At 37.4% G+C, this 23,971-nt stretch overlaps 1 protein-coding gene across 1 annotated transcript in view; it reads left to right on the top strand.

Moving 5' to 3' along the window:
* Positions 1-23,971, top strand: part of LOC124555229 (glycine dehydrogenase (decarboxylating), mitochondrial) — a 316,302-nt gene that overhangs the window by 136,371 nt on the left and 155,960 nt on the right. Inside the window, exons 3-5 of the mRNA XM_047129086.1 lie at positions 5,524-5,659; positions 5,768-5,932; positions 20,861-21,086. Of these exons, the coding sequence (XP_046985042.1) occupies positions 5,524-5,659; positions 5,768-5,932; positions 20,861-21,086 (527 nt within the window). The remainder of the gene's footprint in view (positions 1-5,523; positions 5,660-5,767; positions 5,933-20,860; positions 21,087-23,971) is intronic.

Genomic DNA, 23,971 nt, shown 5'->3' with positions numbered 1-23,971 from the left:
CCATGCCATTTCCACCTGGCGCCTCAGTTGGACCAGCGTTCGTGCTGGACGTGCAGACCGCGTGAGACGACGCTTCATCCAGTCCCAAACATGCTCAATGGGGGACAGATCCGGAGATCTTGCTGGCCAGGGTAGTTGACTTACACCTTCTAGAGCACGTTGGGTGGCACGGGATACATGCGGACGTGCATTGTCCTGTTGGAACAGCAAGTTCCCTTGCCGGTCTAGGAATGGTAGAACGATGGGTTCGATGACGGTTTGGATGTACCGTGCACTATTCAGTGTCCCCTCGACGATCACCAGTGGTGTACAGCCAGTGTAGGAGATCGCTCCCCACACCATGATGCCGGGTGTTGGCCCTGTGTGCCTCGGTCGTATGCAGTCCTGATTGTGGCGCTCACCTGCACGGCGCCAAACACGCATACGACCATCATTGGCACCAAGGCAGAAGCGACTCTCATCGCTGAAGACGACACGTCTCCATTCGTCCCCCCATTCACGCCTGTCGCGACACCACTGGAGGCGGGCTGCACGATGTTGGGGCGTGAGCGGAAGACGGCCTAACGGTGTGCGGGACCGTAGCCCAGCTTCATGGAGACGGTTGCGAATGGTCCTCGCCGATACCCCAGGAGCAACAGTGTCCCTAATTTGCTGGGAAGTGGCGGTGCGGTCCCCTACGGCACTGCGTAGGATCCTATGGTCTTGGCGTGCATCCATGCGTCGCTGCGGTCCGGTCCCAGGTCGACGGGCACGTGCACCTTCCGCCGACCACTGGCGACAACATCGATGTACTGTGGAGACCTCACGCCCCACGTGTTGAGCAATTCGGCGGTACGTCCACCCGGCCTCCCGCATGCCCACCATACGCCCTCGCTCAAAGTCCGTCAACTGCACATACGGTTCACGTCCACGCTGTCGCGGCATGCTACCAGTGTTAAAGACTGCGATGGAGCTCCGTATGCCACGGCAAACTGGCTGACACTGACGGCGGCGGTGCACAAATGCTGCGCAGCTAGAGCCATTCGACGGCCACCACCGCGGTTCCTGGTGTGTCCGCTGTGCCGTGCGTGTGATCATTGCTTGTACAGCCCTCTCGCAGTGTCCGGAACAAGTATGGTGGGTCTGACACACCGGTGTCAATGTGTTCTTTTTTCCATTTCCAGGAGTGTAAATAGGGGAAAAAACAAGAATGTGTCATAAACCACACTGAACACAGGATTAAGTGTACCGAAGAAATGTGCAGTTATTCAAATGTTGCTAAAGCTGATATTGTAGTCACAAAAAACTTGATTTCTTATCACCAGTTGGTCATTGAGATATACAACTTTTAGAATGTTCAAGGAATTTAGTTATCTCAAATTATTCCAGAATAGTTCTTTATCTTTAGGGTCACAGTGTAAAACCTGGAGGGTGTCAAGAGTAGGTTCACAATGGCCACTAGTACTAAGATATTCTACAGTTGAGGATTTTTTTTTTGCATCCATTTTGGTAAGATGGAGCTCTTGAAATCTTATTTTGACAGAACTACCAGTCTGCGTGTTAGGGAACAATGGGCACAGGTAAGCTTATGCATACTGGAGTTGGAGAAGAAATCTTTAGTTCGCTGTTCATTGTGGACGAACATGTACTGAATCCTATCACGGATGTAGAAAGAGACTAACATGATGCAATTTGAGGAGGTTGTCTAGTCTATACAATGTGTCACCCAAAAAGGTAAAGTGACATAGCTGAAGTCTGAAGGAGTACTATGAGAACTGATTGTGTTATTCAAATTTGCTTATTTTTGACAAACTACCTAGTCTACTAGGTTGACATTATAGCCATTAGCTTTGGTGGTATCCTTCAGATTAGTTAATTCATGTTGTACTAAATTAGGGTCTAAATGGATGCTAAGTACTCAATCAATCACACAACCAATCACTGAGTAATTGCTGTTTGAAGTATTTGTTCTCTAATGAGTTGTTGAAAAATGTGTGCTCAACAGCCAGCTAAGCAGTTCCCCTTTGCTAGTGCCTTTTTGTTTATACATATATGTATGAAAAGAAAAATAGTTTAATGACATCATGATTCTAAGGAGGAATACGAGCTCATCAATTTCATCAGTAATGAGTGCACTCTTCTTTCTTAGATTATCAACAATAATGTTGATAGTTTCATTGATAGGTATGTTTGTGTACAAGTTTTTCACATTGAGAGAGACTAAGCAGCAGACTGTGGGAACTGCTTTATTCTGAAGCTTATCAATGAGCACCTTGCCACTTGAAATTGAGTAAATGATATGATAAACAAAATATTGTCTTAAGATGTTAGGAACAAATTTGGCAGCAGGTTCTGCCAGGTTACCAATACAATTAAGAATGAGGTGAACCAGAAATTCTGGTTTGTGTGTCTTGATTTTGGTGCAGATGGCTGGAGTCTTGGATAAAGTACATTTAGCTTACTTCGATTTTCTGGGGCGATGATGTTACTGCAAGCAAGCCTTACCCTTATCTGCTCCTACCACTACAGCTTTGTGCTCCTTAACATTCCTGTTGATTGATTTTAAGACTATCTCTTCCAATATTTGTTTTAACCATTTCCCTTTCTATTTTTCATATTTCTATGTACTTCTGCTCTGCTCCTAGTGCTGCCACTTGGCACTTTCTTAGACCTCAATAGTCCCCCTTAGTTTTCCTAATGAGCCACTAACTCTGGTGTTTATGTTGATTCGCTGCATTGCCAATTCACATGTATTATACATCAATAGGACTCTTGTTCCTCAGTGGTAAGCATTGATGTAAGTTCTGTACTGAATGAAGCTTTAATTCACTGTGTTGATTAACTTGTTCTAAAATGTCCTTCAGAAAGTAATCAATGAGTTACTTTAAATGGTCAATAAACACAGATCTGTGTGACAGTTACAGAATGTTGATCTCATTACCTTGAAGGGATACCTTCCATAAACTGAGTTTTAAAAGCTTTCACAAAGAAACACCTGCATCAAAATGTAGTCACTGTCTATGAACTTCACGGAAATGTTTCTGTTGAACAAGGTAAAAGTAAAGTTCAGTCCTAACTTCATAAATCATTTTCAAAGATCCCGATGCGAAAGCTAGCAAGAGCTACTGTAATCAATTAGGGACATGTACTCAACTGCCATAGTAATGCACATTTGCTGAAAACACCTTAGCTTAAGTGACAGACATTTAATGAAGTGTACAACTTTGATCACTGATTGAAGAAGCTCATGAAAAACAGGACTCATGCTTTATAATGCAAGTGTTTCTTGGTGAATGGAAGTGTGTACAAAGAGCTTGCAATCTGGCATAAATGTCAAAGACAGCCACACTGTGGTCTTCATCTGTATAAATGCCTACACAATTTTCCCAATTAATATTCTTTTCTTCAATAAAGAGTGTAGTATTTCAATGAAGTCTGTTGCTTTTGTTCCAAGAGTAATTTTCCTGTGCATATCATTGTTTGTCTATGGCTTCATTGGATGAGTAGCAAAATCACCGTTACCTTGGAGTTTTTCCAACCATTAATTGTCAACTATTAGTGGTTTTGGCCACATAAAGTATTCAATGACTAATAATGTTGCCTTACAACGGCATATTTGCTAGTTGCTTAGCAGCTGACTCATGTATTATATGAAATAAAATATCTTCCTCTATATTTTGAGGTTTCTTGCTATTTGCTACACAGTAGGCATCTTTGTGAAGTGAAAGATGAGCCTTTGCAGGAATCATAACTTTGTGGTGAAAGTTTTTTTTTTCTTTTTTCTCCATGTCTTTCAAATTGTGGGAAAGGTATTCTCATAGTTTGTTTGCCAAAGTATTGTGATTTGACTCCAAATGTCATTTCATTTTATTACAAAACATGCTTTCCATAGCTAGGACTGTGAAACAAATGATACACTGGGTCATTCAACATGTCCAACTGTAGTACATGTAAAACCAAAAGCTGAGTAATTGTTCTCATACCTCCTGAATTTTCATCTGTTCATGTCTTTAGAGCTGCACAATAGATTTTGTACTTACATTTAAAAATTTATCCATGCTGACATAGAGACAAAAATCATCACAAAAGGCAATAAACAAATAAAATTATCTGCATTCAACAAAACTAACCTTCAAACTGATTGTTACTTAATAAAAATAAATGAGTTGTGTAGTAAGATTTGACTGCAATCTAGCACACTGTCACTGTATCACTACTTTCTTGCCAGCCCGAAAGAAATCAATACCAGTGCACACATTGTTCCTTTGCTTAGAAAGCAAATTAACCAAATTATTATTTTTGTAAAACCACTACTACACTCCCATTGTAAGGCTGCGATGCCTCTGGGAGCTGTGATGCACAGTCTGAAAACCCCTGGTTTAGAGCTTGTTTGCATCACAACCTCCTGACAGTTTACTGTGTCACCTCAGATTATCTCTCTTCTGACAAAGTAACCCTTACAGTGATGGGATCAATGAAGGATGTTGTAAGATGAGAAGCTTAGCATAGATGTTGAGGATGTTGAAAGAATAACAAAGTTAATCTGTTTGTTGAGGAGAAAGTGCTGGACAAGTTGATTTCCATTTTCAGGCGTGATTTCAGATAATTATAGCTCTTAGAGGGAATGTTTTTGTTGTATTCATAGCCATAACAGTACTGGGTAATAAGAAGTAAATTACTGATGTGATAATGAAAAACATGTAATGTTGAGTTCTGTCTCACCAGACAATAAATCTATTTGCCTTTGCCAATTTTTGTGCTCTCTCTCTCTCTCTCTCTCTCTCTCTCTCTCTCTCTCTCTCTCTCTCACTCACTCACTCACTCTCACACACACTATTGCAACACTGTGCAGACCTATCAAAATATTTTTTACCATATATATCTTCCATTTTATTACTTCCTTACAACATTTTGAAGTTATACTTGCACAAGACCTAAGGGTCAGTTTTAAAGTTTCTCTTAGCAATTTAACTACTCTCCATTTTCAAACAAAGTTACTACTCCTTTGTCTGCCATTATTAATTTCATTTTCAGAGTTAACCATTTTCTGTAAAAATGATCTGTATAAATCAAATTGATAGCAACATATTTTTTTTTTTTTTTTTTTTTTTTTTTTTTTTTTTTTTTTTTTTTTTTTTTTGCAGCATTATCATAAATTATGGTACATAGATCCACAAGTCTGAACTACAAATTGTTGGCGACAGGGGTTACTTCATTATGTAAAGTATATACAGCACAATCCTGTTTGTAAGCTTAATGCAATGAGAAATGCCGAATTTTGTAAATCTATTCAAGTTAAACCAGTAGAAAAAGATGGCATCTTAACAGAGTTAGGAAATGAATGTTTCCCATTTTCAGTATCTGTTGGATAAAATCAAGTAGCCATGCTGTAAATTAAATTTTGGTGTTGCACACTTTAGCAGAATATGTATCAGTATTGAAAAGAATGCTTTGATGTTTTATACTTTTATATAAATGCAAATATATTAATTTCAGTGATATCACTATAAAACAATCACTGCCAAATATTTACTTACATTTCAGGTGAATATGAGCTAATAAAACGTATCCAGGAGATAGCAAACAAGAACAAGGTGTGGCGTAGTTATATAGGCATGGGTTACAATAATTGTTGTGTTCCTCACACAATTATGAGAAATATATTTGAAAATCCTGGCTGGTATGTATTTGAGAACACACATACTATTTAAAATACTTTAGTTTATTAGAATTATAAATGGATTCCAACATATCAGTCTGATTGCCAGTTGTTCTCTCTTTTTCATAGGACCACACAGTACACACCTTATCAGCCAGAAGTAGCTCAGGGGAGACTGGAAGGGCTGCTGAATTACCAAACAATGGTATGTGACCTCACAGGCATGGAAGTAGCTAATGCTTCCCTATTAGACGAAGGTACAGCAGCTGCTGAGGCTATGAGTCTATGCTACAGGTAACAGGGAATGGCAGTTTTTAGAAAATTTAGAAAAAAATTTCTGTGCTGGCTTATGAGAGAAAAATATTGGTGTTCATGAAGCTGAACATGCATTATTGATATTTAATAGTTGCAAAACTATATTACTAAGGACTGAAGACACAGCCTCAGTTAAATCTTTAAGAGTATTAAGGGGATCAATCAGTAAATCCCAGTTTCTAATCCAGATGTTCACACTGTTAGCATCATAACCATCTTGATGGATAATTTTGTGGTATACAAATACAGTTTTGTTGCTCTCCATTACTTACTGCCGACAATATGGTTAGTCGGTATTTACAGTCCTATATAATAAACGTATAGGCAATGGCCTTGTTGCAGTGGATACACAAGTTCACATGAGATCACCGAAGTTAAGCGCTGTCAGGCGTGGTCGGCACTTGGATGGGTGACCATCCAGGCCGCCGTGCACTGTTGCCATTTTTCAGGGTGCACTCAGCCTTGTGATGCCAATTGAGGAGCTACTCGACTGAATAGTTGCGGCTTCGGTCAAGAATACCATCTTATACAACTGGGATGTGAGTAGAGGGTAGTAGGCAAACCCACACTAGTTTTGTGATGGATGATGAATGATGAAATAATTTTGAGAGTCCACAAAAAATGGCTCTGGTTATAGTAGAAGAGATGTCACGCGGGCTGCGAAGGGGAAGAAAGTAACCCTGCACAATGGTACTGCAAGAGGTAGGGTGAACATCCCTACTACTACCCACCTTAAATATGATAGGTCCTTAAATGGCACACACCCGTAACATAAGACTGAATCCACTTACGTTAATGACACTATGGCTGATAGCCATTCTTTATGTCTTAAGACCGCTTCAGTTATCACTCCTTCTTACATTATTACTCTCACTGCCGTGGTACAGTTGGCCTGTGTACTGACAATGAATTATTATCATTATGTCAATAGTTAATCCTCCTTGTCTGCTCAAAAATGTGTGTAATGAGAGGCCTACTGGACTTTATAACAGGAAACTGTTCTTTTGTGTTGCAAATCAACTATCCAGCTTGAATGTAATATTTGTGTTTCTGAAATACTATTTCAGTGTGGCATAAATTAGATTGATTGCATTTTAAATACAATATGAAGGTGATCTAAGAACTGTGTGCTGATACACAGTACAGATACTATCAGTTTTGAATGTTTTGAATCCTTACTTGTTTGTTTTTAATTAGAGTGTGCAGCTGTAATTTTTACGTGGCTTCATAAAACAAACTATGTTTTCATGACAACCTGTTAATTATTTCAACAATCCAAAGAGCGTAGGCAGATGGTGGATTAATTAATGTTATGATCAGTATGATCACAATATTTCATCATAGATTTAAATATTAATAACGCATTTGGCACAAACCCACTTTCACCACAGCATTCACAATAGTTGCTTCTTTCCTTAGAAACCAGTGCAAACACATTTCCACTCTTGGCTGTCAATGTAAATTTGTACACATACACATCATAGTAGGTATGTAAAGGACCAGAGTTGCAATTATCTGTGACATAAAACAACCACCTGAGTGTAGTAGCATTGTTCATGTCTACTGTTGTTACTAGGCCTAGTAGTGTACATAAGGGGCATGAAGATTGTCAGATGTAGGGTGATCATTAAAAGACACAGAGATGCCACATACTTGTATGGGACAGTGTTATCAGTAACCATACAGTTTGAAAGGGGTCCGCTTGTGGGTCTCTATTTAGCCAGCTGGACAGACCGTGCAACCCCAGATTTGTGGGGCGTTTAGATGTGACAGTGGTTTCATGCTGGACTGCATGGGGAAATGAGAGCACATATAGCTGTTGTCAAGGTACTGGTTCACCACATCTCATCCCCACAAAAATTGAACACTATGGTGCACCAAGGACATCTGTACCTGGCATCCAAGACCAAGTAATAGGCTCCATGCAACATTCTGTCTCATCCTGCACAATTGGTCAGATACTAGCAGCAGCTGGACTGGGAATTACCATCCCATGTGTAGTTCACTGTTAACACCACAACGCCAATGGCTGTGTTTGGAGTGGTGCTGTGACCGGGAAGCTTGGACATTCTAATGAATGATTTCACATTGTGTCCAGCAATTAATTACATTTCTGCATTACCTCAGATGACCTTTGTTGGTGAGCGTGGTGATGATCTGGAGAGGAGTCCCATTATTCCAATGTTTTGAAGGGGCACAGCAGTGTTATTTCTGGCATCTCAATGTTGGGAGCCAGTGTGTATGACTTCAGGTCACAGCTAGTAGTGATTGACAGAACTCTGACAGCACAACAATATGTCACAGACATTCTAGATCCTATCATGTGACAGTGTCATGGTGCCATTTTTCAACTGGACAATGCTCATGTGTGTAAGGATTGTCTGAGGGATGATGAAGTACTGCCATGGCCAGCAAGATCCCGAAAATCTTTCCTCAATAGAACATTTGCAGGACCAGCTGAAATGTCAATTCTTTCTAAGTGCCAGTATCAAGGATATCAAGGAACAGTTAAAAGAGTCATGGGCCAGATTGCTTAAGAAGTCAAATGAATGGCATTACAATACCTTTCCCAACCAAATGGGTACATGCATCCAGGTCAAAGTGGGTTCAACATCATAATGGTAAGTTGGCTATTGCTGAAAAGTTATTTTTTAATAGCTCAAGTAAAATCACATACCCTCTCAATGCGCAAAGTTTAATTTTGTTTTCTCTTCCCCTTCTAATGCTTAACACCTTTTTCAGGCAGTGTAATAGGTCTCCCACTATTATTTACTTTTCAGTGTCTCAGAAATATTGCAGCCAATCTTTGTAATTCCCTTTCTTTCCTGTTATAATTTCAAATATTTGATTTTTTCTCTGTGTGTATCTTAAGTGATTGTTGATCTTTTGTGGAACCCAGCTGCCTGCCCAAGAAGTTTCTTTTCTTTTTTTTCCAAAATTGGAGGTATTGTTGTCAGTATTGGGTATTCAGCATTCATATTGTGGAAATAGTGTGTTGTCCAATGAATGACACATGTCTCAGAATTATTGGTTTTTATTAATGTTCCTTCTTGTAACTTATGTATTTGTAAATGACACAGCTTCCTTGTCAACGCTATGGCCCACTCTAACTCTGTGTTTCAAGGTTTGCACATATATACTCATAACATCAGCAACATGCAATAAAAAGATTTTCAAATGACTGGGCCAGTTCACAGCAGTCTCATTCTTCATGAACTTTTAGTGGTATACACAACTCACTTAAAGTATTCCAAATGGAGTCAGACAAAAAGTAAATTTATTGTTCAGCTATAATTGATTTCTTGGATGTCATACCCTTATTTCTGAATTCAGTTGGTGATTGCTAGGCGTTTTGAATGAACATTAAATGACTTTGCTTAACATCATCAAAATAGATTTCACATTTATGCATATTTGTAATCACTGTCTTTTTTAGTGGTGATCAGCTTTTACATGGAAAACCTCACATTTGTAAGATGGCAGATAAGCAAACATATAGAAACTATGATGAGCCTAAATTGCACAAACAAGGGGAAATTATATGTCATTTGAATTCAATATATGTTTGTTTGAAGTTTTTCCAAGTGATTTCGTGTGACTGTAGATAGACTGTGACTGTATATGTGTAAATACACTCAATTCTGGCTTTTTACAGACCACTGACATGGAATTTTTATATATTGACTTTACTCTTGAAATGCTAGACATGGACCGGGTAACATAAGGTCTGTACATAATGAAAGCATATCTAAAACTGCCTGTATAAACAAAATTAAAATGAATGTCCATCCAAGTCTGACTGACTTTGTGTGCAGCATTTTTCTAAATCACAAAAACTTAAAATACTAAGTTATTAAATTATCAATATATGCATAAAAGACAGGACTGATAATTAATACATATGTACATTAGAGTGTGAAGTTATTTTCTAGGACAATAACATTGTGTACTTAAAATCTAAAATGTAGACTTTCACAGCCGGAAATGTCATGTCCATTATAATTATCCGGGCTGTTATGCCATGGTCAGTTGATGAATTCTGTGTCAATTCCCAACGTTTCGTCCCTGTCTGCAGAGGACATCTTCAAGGGGGTCTGTAACTTGATGGAAGGTCCAACACACCCACTGGCTCGCTACTGACTCTTTGTACTTCAGTCAGTAGTGAGCCATTGGGTGTGTTGGACCTTCCATCAAGCTACAGACCCCCTTTAAGATGTCCTCTGCAGACAGGGACGAAACGTTGGGAATTGACTCAGAATTCATCAACCGACCATGGCATAACAGCCCAGATAATTATAATGGACATGTACATCAAATTGCAAAAATTATAGATTCTATTTTATGTAGAAGAATTTTGGGTGTATCTTTTATCCCAGGGATTTAGAAAAGCCCACACTGAGATTTCTGGAAATTTAACTTTTTAATTGAAAAACTGTTTAACTAACACAAAACCATAACATGTAAAATTGTACATATTTAGAAACAGAAAAATTAGTGCTATTTGATAATAATACTCTACTTTCAGAAGGATCGTATTTCAAGATCTAAACTTGAAAACAAAAATTTTGAATAAGTAAACTTCAGAAATACAGTTTTCAGAAAAGATAAAATGTCCAGAGGCTTTTCAAATAAGGTACATGAATTATAGAACAAATGATAATTAGTGGGGTCAAACGTGCAGTACATGTGGTTTTTGTGAATCATAAATTTTGAATATTACTTTAAAGAAGATGTTTTTGTCTGAAGTACTACTAAAACTGTTGTCAGTAGCTTGTAAACTCTACACTGAATAATGAGGTTTTCAAAAATACAACACTGATGATAATTTGGATTAAGGCATTTTAAATTACACAGATAATTTGAAGATTTCATATTTACGCAGCATATGTATTCTGTACAAAACTCAACACCAACACTTGGCTACTGTGCATAATGACATCATAGCATATGCTCCATCTTGCTGACTGTACACTTACTATTAGTCAATATTCATTGTCTGTTCTGGCTTCCTTCAGTCTGATACTAAATTGATAAATCTGTCTGTCTCATGGTAGAATGTAAGTTTGGTTTGCAGAGTTCTTTTTGTAGGTACGTGTGTGTGCTCGAAGGGAGAAGCTGCCCTCCCATGACTCTCATTGTGTATGCTCTTGACTGTGCATAGAGCTCTGTTGAGTTCAACACTATTCACCAGTTCACAAGCATAGTCAGACTCTTTCACCCCTGTTAAGCTTGTGCACAATGGGTAATATTTTCAGCATCCCTTTTGCCACTAAAGGGTTCCTAGGACATCTGCATTCTAGCCTTGGTGAATGGATATTTGGAGTAATGGACTGATGCCATCATTAAGGGGACAAATCTAACTAGAAGACAAACATGACAGGTTTTAATGCAAAAGTAAGCCAAAGATGAAGGAATAGTTCCTGGTGGAAAACGTAGAGAGTGATAGCAGACATAACAAAAGCTACACATTAGGAGAATTCACCAGGGACATTTACATCCATAATATATTCTTCCAGAAGAAAACAAATACAAAACAGACTTTGCAAAAGGCTAAATTGAGCTAAAAATACTACTGCCTTTATAGTAAATAACAACAGAAAGTTGTACAAGCAATCAAAGATTTTAAAAATGTTTTTATAGTCAGGGGATGAAACAAACACAAGTAACTCACAACAAAGAAATGATATTCCAGAAGTAATTCCTGATGAGACATATAAAATAGATTTTCTGTATGAACTTAGCAAATGTGCTATGAGAGGCCGGTGTTCCAATAGAAATTATTAAACATGTAGGAAATGTAATAATTTAATGTAAAAGGATCTTACAAAACTGTTCACAGAATATCTAGAGAAAATAAATCTCAGAAAATTGGTGACCCACAATAGTCTCATGCAAAAGATAAAATATCATGGAATAGTGGATACACAGGGTTCATGGTTTCTCTCCACTCTGCATGACAACGTAGTGTATCAATTCCATGTCAACCAATAGGCTCTCAGAATTTGAAGAAATCTGACATGATACACCACAGGGTTCTATTCTGAATCCTCTGTTGTTTCTAATGTACAGAAATGATTTTTCAACAACAATGTAAGAAATAAAAAATTTTGTTATTTTCGCAAATGATAAAAGGATATGAATAAAAAGTAGCTCCAGTTCAGTCACTGAAAAGGAAGCTGACAAATTATCTGCAAATGTCTACAGATAGTTCAAGACAAATGGATTACCATGAAATTTTGGTAAGACACAGTACAGACCATTTAATATTTTAACTGAACAACAAGAGGTAGAAAGTGTTAAGTTTTTGTGACTGCAGATAGATCATAACATTAACTGAAAAATGGAAACCTTGTAATTAATGAAATGGCTCGGTTCAGCTACATTTGCATTATGACTGGTAACTACAATATTTTATTCAGCATATTTCTACTCACTAATTATTTTTTTTAAAATTGGCAGCTGCTTCACACCATCTACCATCATGTAGTTGTTATGGTTGCTGGATGGCATATTGGGGGCACCACTTTGGTTCCCGCTTCATGCAGTTATGTACTGTTTAAGATTTGTAACTCTTGGAAGATTTGGGGCATGCTTCTTTATGGAATACTGTAGTTACCAAACCATATTATGTTCATGTAAATAAAAGCACACTATGCCAAGGCTAGCAGTTCAGCATTGTTTGTATTTTGTGCATGGTGTGTGTTTGATAAATGTGCCATCAATGTGAAGTGTTGATCTTTTGTATGACACTGGTCTCATGATTGGTACTTGACTCTGAATTCAACATGACATAGTTTGAAGGAGACAGTGGGTACCTGGGACATATATCACTGTAGCTCCATTGATGCTACAAAAGCTGTCCATTTTGTGGGCAGGAACTTTAATACAAACAGTACAGTCCTCTTACTGTATGCATTGTTAAGGTACCAATGGATATGAAAGATTAGATAAGTAACATGCACGCCACAAATGAAGCAGTGTTCTTGGAAATTACGGCTAGACTAACTAGATGGCTAAATGGATTTGACTGTATTACCAAATACAATTGGTGAGATTAAATTTTTCTTGCCAAGGTCTGCTTTCACTTGGATAGTGCAGCCAGCAGTGGTTTGAGGACAACAAGGAAAAACTCAGGAGCTGAGACAAATTACAGGTGTAAATTAAAAGTACATTTGGTGACAAACAGCAGCAGGTCTGTATAGCCAAACAGCAACTGAAGAACTGTTACACACAAAGAACCTGAACATGACAGAAGCCAAATTTCGCACCTTATGAACAATCTATCAAGCACTTGTTTTGACGTATGTCACTACTACTGACTTCACCAGGTAGTACCAGCACACTGAGGCAATCCACCAGGAGAGAGTAGATATGCTGAAAGGTGTTCAACAGATTTTGGTCTTTCATTGATGAGTGTTGGCTACTCTGCATTATTTTTGGGTGCATTTCCAGAATGGAAATAAAGGATACCTGATAACCAAAGTAAAACTCTCAAATCTTGTAATTACAAAGCTTCATTTTATGTAAGAGGCACCACAGCTCGTATCTTATTCAACAGCAAGAGTAAGTCAGATTTATTAAGTAATAGTGAAGTTTATCAAATGACTTGCATTGACTGCTACAAATTTTATGTTGGTCAAACAGGCAGGTCATTATGCAGCTAGACTGACTGAGCATCAGCGTAGCTGCAGATTACATGGCCCAGACTCCATTTTTACTGAGTATGTGCTGAAGCAAGGTCATAAATACAAAGTCAAAATAGAACATACAGCAAAAATCAGTTACATCTGAACACATCCCTACCATTAAGCTTCACATGATCCAATCAACTAGCCACACACTACCGGACCACAAACCCAATTATAACATTCATCTCCTCGAACATGTACCACAAGAGAATTGTCAATGCACCTTACTGCATTTTTGTTTGAAATGAACAAATATTAGCAGAACAAAAACACGGTTGTTCATTTTCCAGCCTTTGATACACAGGGTGATTATAATTAAAATTCCATTTTTAGCAGACATCTCTCCTCAGAATTACATCAAATTTGAATGGAATATCATCACAGATGGGGGAAATGTTACAGAAACAAAAAAGATTACGAAAATTTTCCCCCTAGGTGATGCAATAAGCATCATAAATTGATTCGGCTGCAGATAACATACGAATCGCTACATGACAACTATGGTGACAGTTGCATATTAAATCAATTGTACTGTACAATGAGCATAGTCACACAAGCTAGTCATTTAACTGTCATGGCACTGTTGCTAGTTAGGTAAGACCATCCACCACCACAAGGTTTTCCACATCGGGTGTGAGAAAATTGGTTTTTAATTGTACTGAAGACAAAAACTGCATTAAAAGCAAGAATGAAATCAGTTTTTAACTGTCGTGAGACTGGCGCAAGGCTTGTTCAATATGACTAGACATTATAATTACGATTAGACATATTTGTGTTCCTGCTAATGTGAGGTTTGCCTGGCTTGATATAGGAAACATGTGTATGAATACTCATATGAATGAAATTATAACAGTAATTAAAAATAATATGTTGACGCACGAGGCACTTTTCCCTGGGGCCATCATTAAAACTATTGAGTCATTTGAAATCGTACTATAGTAAAACTACTTCTCATTTCAAGACTAGATCTAAGTATTAGTAACTATGAGATCTCCATTGGCGGATACACTGCAGATATTTTCATCAGTTGCATGGAAAATAAATTCTTCAAAGATCACTCTGAAATTAAGGCTTGTATAGTGCACTACAAATGTTATGCCAGAGTAATCTCTGTAAAACCAAATTTGCTTTCCATCCAGATGTGTGATTACTTGCCTTTAACTTTTTCTGTGCTTCTGAACACCTATCCCTATATCCTCTATAGGGGAGCCTGTTCAGTGGTCAGAGGCTGGTATGTCTGTACAATCTTCCTTCATGAATGAATTTTTTAAATGCAAAGTTTAAAACTTCAGCTTTCCTTTCGCTGTTTTTTAATAGCAGACTGGTAGACAAATGACCAATGACTGACACATCACTCTGGTAGGGTTGTATGTTACCCTGTGCCTACCTAGCCAGTGAATGATGGTTACAATAGGTGAAACCATTTAGTGATTAAATAGTTAAGATTCGAAAACTGTTTGGAGGTTTCTGCAATTTGTTTTTGCATGTGACATGATATGGATGGTTGCTGCTTGTCTTAAAGCTGGGACAGCATTTGCAGTAAGCCTATTATCATGAGTTGCAGTTTCTGGGGGGCATTTCATTTGTTGCATCACTTGATATTCCATCTAGGAATAGCAAGGGGCATCATTGAGTAAGAAGTGCATCATGACAACGTTGACATTGTCACAGCAAACAACAGAAACCCACAGAACTGACAAATTATTCTTTCATTTGTGTAATACCAGAGTCTGATGTCAGATACAAAGCCAAACAGACAAGCAGTGTCATCTGTTATCAACTATTGTAATGTTGTATATTGGGATGCAATATAAACATTTATTAGAAGAATTAGTGTGGCATATTCCTTTATAGAAATTTGAATTTGCTTGAAGATCCTGAGTTACCAACATAGGTACAACTGCAGAGGGAATGAAGTCAAGGCATGCTGCACTGACACAGTGAAGAAGTATATTTAATTACATGTGTAGTTGTTCATAACACTGTATTTGGGTCTGGATCTGTATACTATATGTATACCTAAGGGTAACATTGCACTGAACAGAAGCCTACAACCTACTAAGTAATTTCATGTAGGATCAGAATTTTCACTGGTTTTTGCAAGATCTTTCACCGAATTAAGATAGTAGAGACGGTAGTATGCTTTGCTCACCAATCTCTTTATAGCTGCACAAATTTCTACTAACTTTTGCCTGTTAACACTGCCACATTCATTTTTGAACCAAGATTGATCCACAGCATTTTTGGAATTTTGTTGTTAAACCATAGGGGATCTTCTTTGTGCTTAATCCACTTACTCAGCACAGAGCAGGATTTACAGTCAGTTTAAATTTTGCCAATATTTCCTTTGCCTGTATCATATCAGAACTAAACGAATTACATTAACTATCTAATTAGATATGAACAACTGCTTATCTGCTCTTTGGAGCATTAAAACTCTCCTAGTCTTCTTGATGGATTATCTGTAGTAACCATCATCACTATGATATCATCTTCACTAATTCCTGTCTCTGTACAGACACTGTTTATGAGATCAAGACTGTTTGTTTCTACAGGGTCTAACATATTTTCATTGCTTGTGGGTTGTTGAACTAGCTGCTCAAGACACGTTTTGGGAAAACATATTCAGCACTACTTCAAAATCAGATCGAACAACCTGCGTTGGATCCAGGGACTTCCAGTGCATCTTCAGTAGGTTAAAATCAGATCCAAGTGATACTGCTTGATCGGGATATTTCTGTACTACTGAACATAGACTTTTTGAATGATTCTGTAGCATTAAATGAGCCATTTAAATAAAATAATTTAAATTGTTGATGTTCATGCACTTCCTCAGTGTAGCAGCTAAGTATTTGTGCATTTATTAATTCAAAGGAAGGTGCCATTTCAATAAAGAAAAGAAAGTAATCATCTTTTCTGAATCCATTTGTGGTAGTCATTGTCTTCAGGGTGATTTTTAAGGTCCTCCGGTTGTTTTAATAGTGAATGAGAAAACTAGCAATTCATCATTTTCAGAATTTATTGTGTTACACAGATGAAAATAGTCACAGCAGCATTCTTATTTCCACCCCTCAAAAAAACTTTTTCCCGCAGCTTTCCAATAATGAAACAGTTTCATAACAAAGAGCATACAACAACAACGTAATATACCATATGTTCTCACTGTGCTAAATGTGAAGTACAGCTGAGATGACTTTGGTACCAGGTGCTGGTATTCATAAGAAATTGCAGTGTTCTAGAATGTAGTTTATAACAAATAGAACACAGCATGTTATTTTTAAAGAAGAAAAATCTTCAGATGTAAAAATAGCTTTGGGTGTACCACAAGGAGTGTTAGAAGATTGCTATATTGGCCCCGAAGAATCCTTAGGAAGAGTAATCCACTCATGGAGGTAGTAGGCTACAAAACCATCATTTGATCAATACTTGAATATTTCTCATCTATCTGGTACCAGTAACAGATAGGATTGATAGAGAAGATCCAAAGAAGAGCAGTTTATTTTGTTATATGTTCATTTATTAAGTACAAAAGTGTCATCGTGCATCATGCTATAGTTTTCTCTTAAAATTCCATTTGCTTACTTTCCTAGAAGATTAAACCAAAATATACTTATCACAAAAAGACCATGAAGGCAAAATTAGGGAGATTAGAGCTCACGCAGGGACTGAACAACAATTATTTTTCCTGTGCACCATTGCAATTGTAATACGAAAGCATGAAAGTGACAGTGTGGATGTAGATATAGAACACTTTCTGTAACAGTTGAACATGGACTGTCCTTTTGGAATACAGCTGTAGTAATGCAGAGAACAGTGGCAAGGCTACTACAGTACGTACCATACTAGCCTTAAGTGTCAAGGTTACCCTTCTACATCTACATGACCATTATGCAATCCAGGCTTAAGAGTTTGGCACAGGGTTCGTAGAGCCACTTTCAGACTGTTTCTTGACCATTCAACTCTTGAATAACGTGAAAAAAAAACACACTTAAATTTTTAATTTTTACTTGTGAACTCTAACTGCTTTTTCTTCAATAGTAATTTCTTCCTATGTAAGTGGGAGTCAACAAAATATTTTGGCATTCTGAGGAGGAAATTAATAGTAAAAATTTCATGAAATAATCTCAACCCAATAAAAAAAAAAACATCTTTATGTTAACGAGAGACATCCCAACTTGCTTATCATATTCTTACCCATGAGTCAAATTATCTGAAAGGATGTGTGGCGTCCAATGGTACCATATATTGCAGTGCCACACATTCATGTAATAAGACACTGGATTACGTAGCCTGGGAAGTAGCGACCACCTCTGTAATGTCCCTTGCACACTTGTGTACACAGTAACATAAAATGAGTACTAAATTCTGGTTCTGATCAGAAGTTTTGACCTAATACTGCTTTTAAGATATACACAAAACAGATAATTGGAGTTAAATGTGTTTTCAAGAATGCCAGTGATGATGTCAGCAGAACCAGTCAATTACAGAGAAATGAATGTTAAGTTATTATGCAAAATGTTAATGACTAAAATGTAAATGGTGGAAAAATATATGCACTACTTGTAGCATTCATCACATGGAAACTCTCACCCAGAACTCTGAGTGTTCTGTTAACACTATGCCGTCTGGTGACACCACAGTGGTGTCATACTCAAAATAGCGGTAAATGGCTGCCAACACCACAGTGGTGTCCTGTGCATAGTATCGCTCAGTGGCCGGTGGCACCACATTGGTGTCGTGAGCATAGAATCGCACAGTGGCCGGCGACACCACTTTAGTGTCTTTTGCATTCTGTTGGTGTTTCGTTTAGGTAACAATAAGTTGCACACGTGAACAAGTTTTTTGTTTTTATAAGTATTTGTGCTCTTTCATCATGGCAGATGAAAGAGACGATACAATTATTTACGATGAACATGCAGACATCTTGTCTGATGTTCCAGATGACTTGGCTGATTGGGAAGAAGACACTGGATATTAAAAAAAAAAAAAATGGAAGTGAAGCAGAATCGTCGGAAGATAGTGAAATACGTCCAAGAAGAATTTGGCAAACACTACGGTTGCCAAGTGATTTGGATGAATCAGACAAAGAATACAGTGCACAGTGGTCATACTTTGATTTACCGAGGACCAATAATAAATTTGAAGGATCTCTGGGTCCAAACTTATTTCCCACAGATACACAGAGCATCGAGGATATTGTAGAATTATATATTGGGAACAATCTATTTGAATATATTAGCAACAAAACCAACAAGTACTACAGTCAAAATTGCAATAGAAGGAAACTGGATAAAAAAAATGCCAAATTTGTCAGAATTATGGGATGTTTCGGCTTGTTATCCTTGTGGGAATTGTACAAAAAAAAGCAAGGAGCGATGATTATTGGTCAATGAAACCATTGATAGACACACCAATATTTCGCAAAACGATGTCCCACAAATGATTCAGACAAATATTATCATTTTTACATTTTTCTGGCAACAACGATGAACCAGATAAGGATGATTGGCTTTTCAAAGTGCAATTCGTAATTGATTATTTTTCCAAAAAGTTTAAAGAAACTTTTAATCTAAGTCAAAACATCTCAATTGATGAAGGAATGATACTGTGGCATAAATGGTTAAATTTTAAAGTTTACAATCTATCGAAAATTATGAAAAATGGCATACTCATTCAGATGCTGTGTGATTAGAGTATGGGATACATTTCCTGATTCAAGATATATTCCGGTGCTGGACAGCCTTTAGCAAAGACAGTGATGGAACTATTGACACCTTCTTATGGGAAGTGGCATCAACTCTACAATTTTATGAAAGTAGGGGAAAAGGGTTGTGAACTTATGAGAACTAATGATGAGACAAGTAAAAGTTAATGATGATGTCAAGAATGGCCGGTGACAAGCCAAGTAATCCGAATTAGCACTGCCAGTGCCAAGCGAATCAATTTGTACAAGATGTGCGGACAGAAAAGTGTTAATGTAGCAGGTCACTTGGTCATTCCTATCTGACTATTAAAAATTGCCTGCAATGGTTCAGGTGTATGATTTCAAAGTTACAGATCTGGTAGGAATGGAAAACAGTCTCTCTTTAAAGCCTAAAGATTATATTTGAAAATGCTTATGCATTGAAGAGAATAATTATCAATAAACTTTCTTCAAATCTGATAATTCTGCACTGAAAACTGCTACCACTTTCTGACTATTTCATTATTACAGTAGTTCATCTTATGAGCTTTTTCTCTGTAGTGTGGAAATGTACAAATACAACAATGATTCCAGAGTTATGCATTACACTGTTAATTCAATACAGGGAAATCCAATGTGGAATAGAATGGAGTGTGTGAAAATAACCAGTTACTATATAGTGAAGGTGTTGAGCAGTGAAAGGTCACATAAATAGAAGTTTAATTATGCAGGCAACAAGAATATCAGCACAATACTGGAATTCATAATATAGACTTGCTCTTGCTGCAGTTGTTAAAGTTTCAGCAATACTCGTGTAAATTCTATGTTGATATTTATAAATGAAATTAATTTATGAACACTTTCTTGTACTCTCTTGATATTGTGGTTGCTGTTTCCTAATATAGAATAAACTTTGTGTTTGTAATGGTGCCAAAATGTAAATGAGGTAATTTACTGTCAACCTTACTTCAAAATATGTAACAAATTTTAAACTACATCTTTGTGTATGGTTTTTATCTATACAATCACTAAACATTTTCATAATTATTCAGTTCTTCTTACTGACTATTGACTCACACACAGGTGCTGCCCTTGTCTACTAAACTATCTATTATAAAATAATATAATGTGGAAAAGTGCAACACTCTCACTGCCCAGATTCATATGTTTTGATATGTATAGTTAAGCATTACTGGATTCAATTATTATCATTTAATTCTGGAAGTAATAGCAACCAAAACTTCTATCTGAGCCAAACTATTACCAGTGGGCAAAAAATTTTAATACATAAGTTTTAAAACTGATTATTTTTTCTATCGTTTATGTGCAGCTGTCTAAAGCTAGATTAAAGCTGTTATAAAATATTATTTGTGATGGCAAGAGACAGCAAATACTCCAGTCTTGCAAATAAGAACATGCAGAATAATGGATGATGATGGAATTTGTGATGTCACTATACACTACTTCTATATTAAATGGTGTAATGAAAAAGAGTTCCATTTCTGGTTTTATAAATTAAAAGCAATTTTATTTCAGGCAAAACAAAAGAAGACGTTTATTTCTATCACATCTACTTCATCCACAAACAATTTCTGTTGTGGAAACAAGAGCTGATTCACTAGGATTGTCCATAGAGGTGGGAAATGTATTCCAAGCTGACTTCACAAACAGAGATATAGCAGCCGTACTTTTCCAATACCCTGACACAGAAGGAACTGTTAATGATTTCACAGAGGTTGTACAACGTGCTCATTTAAATGGTGTAAGTAACAAAGGAATGAAAAATATTTCATATACTCTGAATGCATTAGTACATTGAACATCGAATACTTAAATATGAAGTTATCCATAAAACAACAATAGAAAGACTTTTAGGAAATGTAAAATAAAGGACATTAACATAGTTTTTCTAAAGTTAAAATTTTATCCTTATTATTCTTCAGTTTATTACTCTACAGAGGATAAGTCTTCTTGGTGATCTTTCAGAACTAGTTAAAATTGTATGTCCAACTAAGTCTCTGCCTTTTGCAAACAGTATGTTATTAAATGTGCTGTCCATTCATGCATTACATACTCTCAATGTTTAATGTTGCTACTAGTTCCTCTCTATACCTTCCAAGCTCAACAGAATTTCTCATGCTAGGCTTCTGGAACATCACATAGTATAGAATTAAACTTAACCACAGCCTCAAGAACATCCTGAAATGACATTTCTCTACTCTTTATCAGAATATATGCCTTCTTTTATGTTTCAAGCAGTGTTGTAGTGGATTTATCTTTCAAGCAGTGTTGTAGTGGATTTTTTGCAGGATGAGACCATATTACTTACTGATAGTTCAGGAGACATGTATTTCTGTTGTTGTTGTTGTTGTTGTTGTTGTTGTGGTGGTGGTCTTCAGTTCAAAGACTGGTTTGATGTGTCTCTCCACACTAGTTTATCCTGTGCAATCCTCTTCATCTCTGCTTATCAACTGTAACTTACAGGACAATTACTGACCTATATGGAAAAAAAAAAAAAAAAAAAAAAAATGGAAAAAAAAAAATTTTGTTACAAACTGCAGCATGCACACATTTTATTCAACATGTAAATATCACTACTGATATTCAGATTTATATTATGACATGTTCAGTACACCTGCCATCATTGGCAATGATGTGGCACAGACAAATAGTGATATTTTGCATGACTCGCTGAAGTCTCAGAACATAGATATTGTCAATGATCTCCTGAATGGCTGTTTGCAACTCGGCAATGGTTTTGGGTTATTGCAGTATACCTTATCTTTAACACTTTCGCTGCGGCCGATGCTTATAAGCGTCACAACAAGCCACGAGCCAGTGCAGCTGACGCTTATAAGCGTCCGCGCTCACTATTGGATTACTCAGTCTAGTTGCAGTGTCTAAGCTAGCATCATAGCGTGTAAACTTTTGTTTTCTGTGATCAGTTATCGAATGTATATTGTTCGTAATGGCGGCTAATGAACATTTGAATGACGCCTGTGTGACCCGTATAGGTGTCAGACAGCAAACAGACTTTAAAACAAGACCACAATACAGTCGAAGCTTATTTGAAGTAATGCATCTAAGGTGTCATCATTAAGTCGGTATATAACATGACCCTACAGATCTTACAAGGTCTTTACGTCAGCCTGTAACTCAGGTGTGCTTAGGAGCGTCGGTTACGAGCGGTAGCTGCACTTTCGGAGTGCTACCGGCCCGCACTCGCGGGTTGCCGGGCCGCACTGGAGAGCTGCGCGCCTGCACCGATGCCGCAGCGAAAGTGTTAATATATCCCCATAAAAAGGAGTTGCATGTGCTCAGATTCGGAGAATATGGTGGCCATTCGAGGCCTATGCCAGTTGCCTCTGGGTACCCCAGAGTCAGAAAGTGGTCCCCAAAGTGTTCCTCCTTAACATCAAGCACCCTCCTGCTTTGATGGAGTTGAGCTCCAACTTGCATGAACCACATCTTGTCAAAATCAAGGTCACTTTGGATAATAGGGATGAAATCATTCTCCAAACCCTTCATGTACCATTCAGTAGTCACCATGCTATCAACGAATATTGCACTGATTACTCCATGACTAGACGTTGCACACCCCACAGTCACCCATTGAGGGTGAAGAGAATTCTTGATCATGAAATGCAGATCCTCAGTCCCCCAAATGCACCAATTTTGCTTATTGATGAACCCATCCAAATCATACATGCATGTACTACTTCCCATCATGCCCTGCAGCCTACCGTGTAGTTTGAATATCCTAACACAAACCATTCAGAAGTTATGACGATTTTATTTTTTATAGTTCAATAACTGTCACCCTGTACATCCATTTGAATCTGCTTACTATATTCAAAATTTGTACACCCTCTACAGTTTTTATCCCAACACTTATTTTCGAATTGTCAGTTCCTTGCTGCCTCTGTATGTCTCCTGCCAACCAGTTCCTTCTGTAAGTCACATTGTGCCACAAGTTTATGTTTACCCCGATTCAATACAGTACCTACTTATTAGTTATTCAATCTAACAATCTAATTTTCATCATTTTTTTGTAACACTGTATTTCAAAAACCTTCTGTTTTCTTGTTGTCAGGACTGCTTATCACTCAAATTCCACTTCCATACAAGGCTACATTCCATATAAATATCTTCAGAAAAGACACCCTAACACTTAAATTTAATTCTGTGTTACCAAATCTTTCTGAGAAATGCTTTTCTTGCTATTGCTGATGTAAATTTTATGTCCCCTCTACTTTGGTGATCAATTATTTTGCTGCCAAAATATAAAAACTCTTTTACTAGTATTAGTATCTCATTTAATCTAGTTCCCTCATCATTGCATGATTTGATTCGATTACATTCCATTACCCAGTTTCTGTTGATATTCATCTGATAACATCTTTTCAAGACACTGTCCATTCTGTTCAGCTGCTCTTCCAAGTCCTTTTCTGTCTTTGACAGAAATACAGCATCATCAGTAAATTACAAAGTTTTTATTTCTTCTGCATGAACTTTAATTCCTATCCCAAATTTCTCCTCAGTTCCCTTTACTGTGTGCTCAATGTACAAAATCAGGAATATCAGGGAGAAGCTGCAGCACACTCTCACTGTCTTCTCAACTACTGCTTCACTTTCATGCCCTTTTCC

This window comes from Schistocerca americana, chromosome X (assembly GCF_021461395.2).
Source record: "Schistocerca americana isolate TAMUIC-IGC-003095 chromosome X, iqSchAmer2.1, whole genome shotgun sequence".
Taxonomy (NCBI): Eukaryota; Metazoa; Arthropoda; class Insecta; order Orthoptera; family Acrididae; genus Schistocerca; species Schistocerca americana.
Note: the sequence above shows the minus strand (reverse complement) of the source record. Positions and strands in the feature narration are given on the sequence as shown.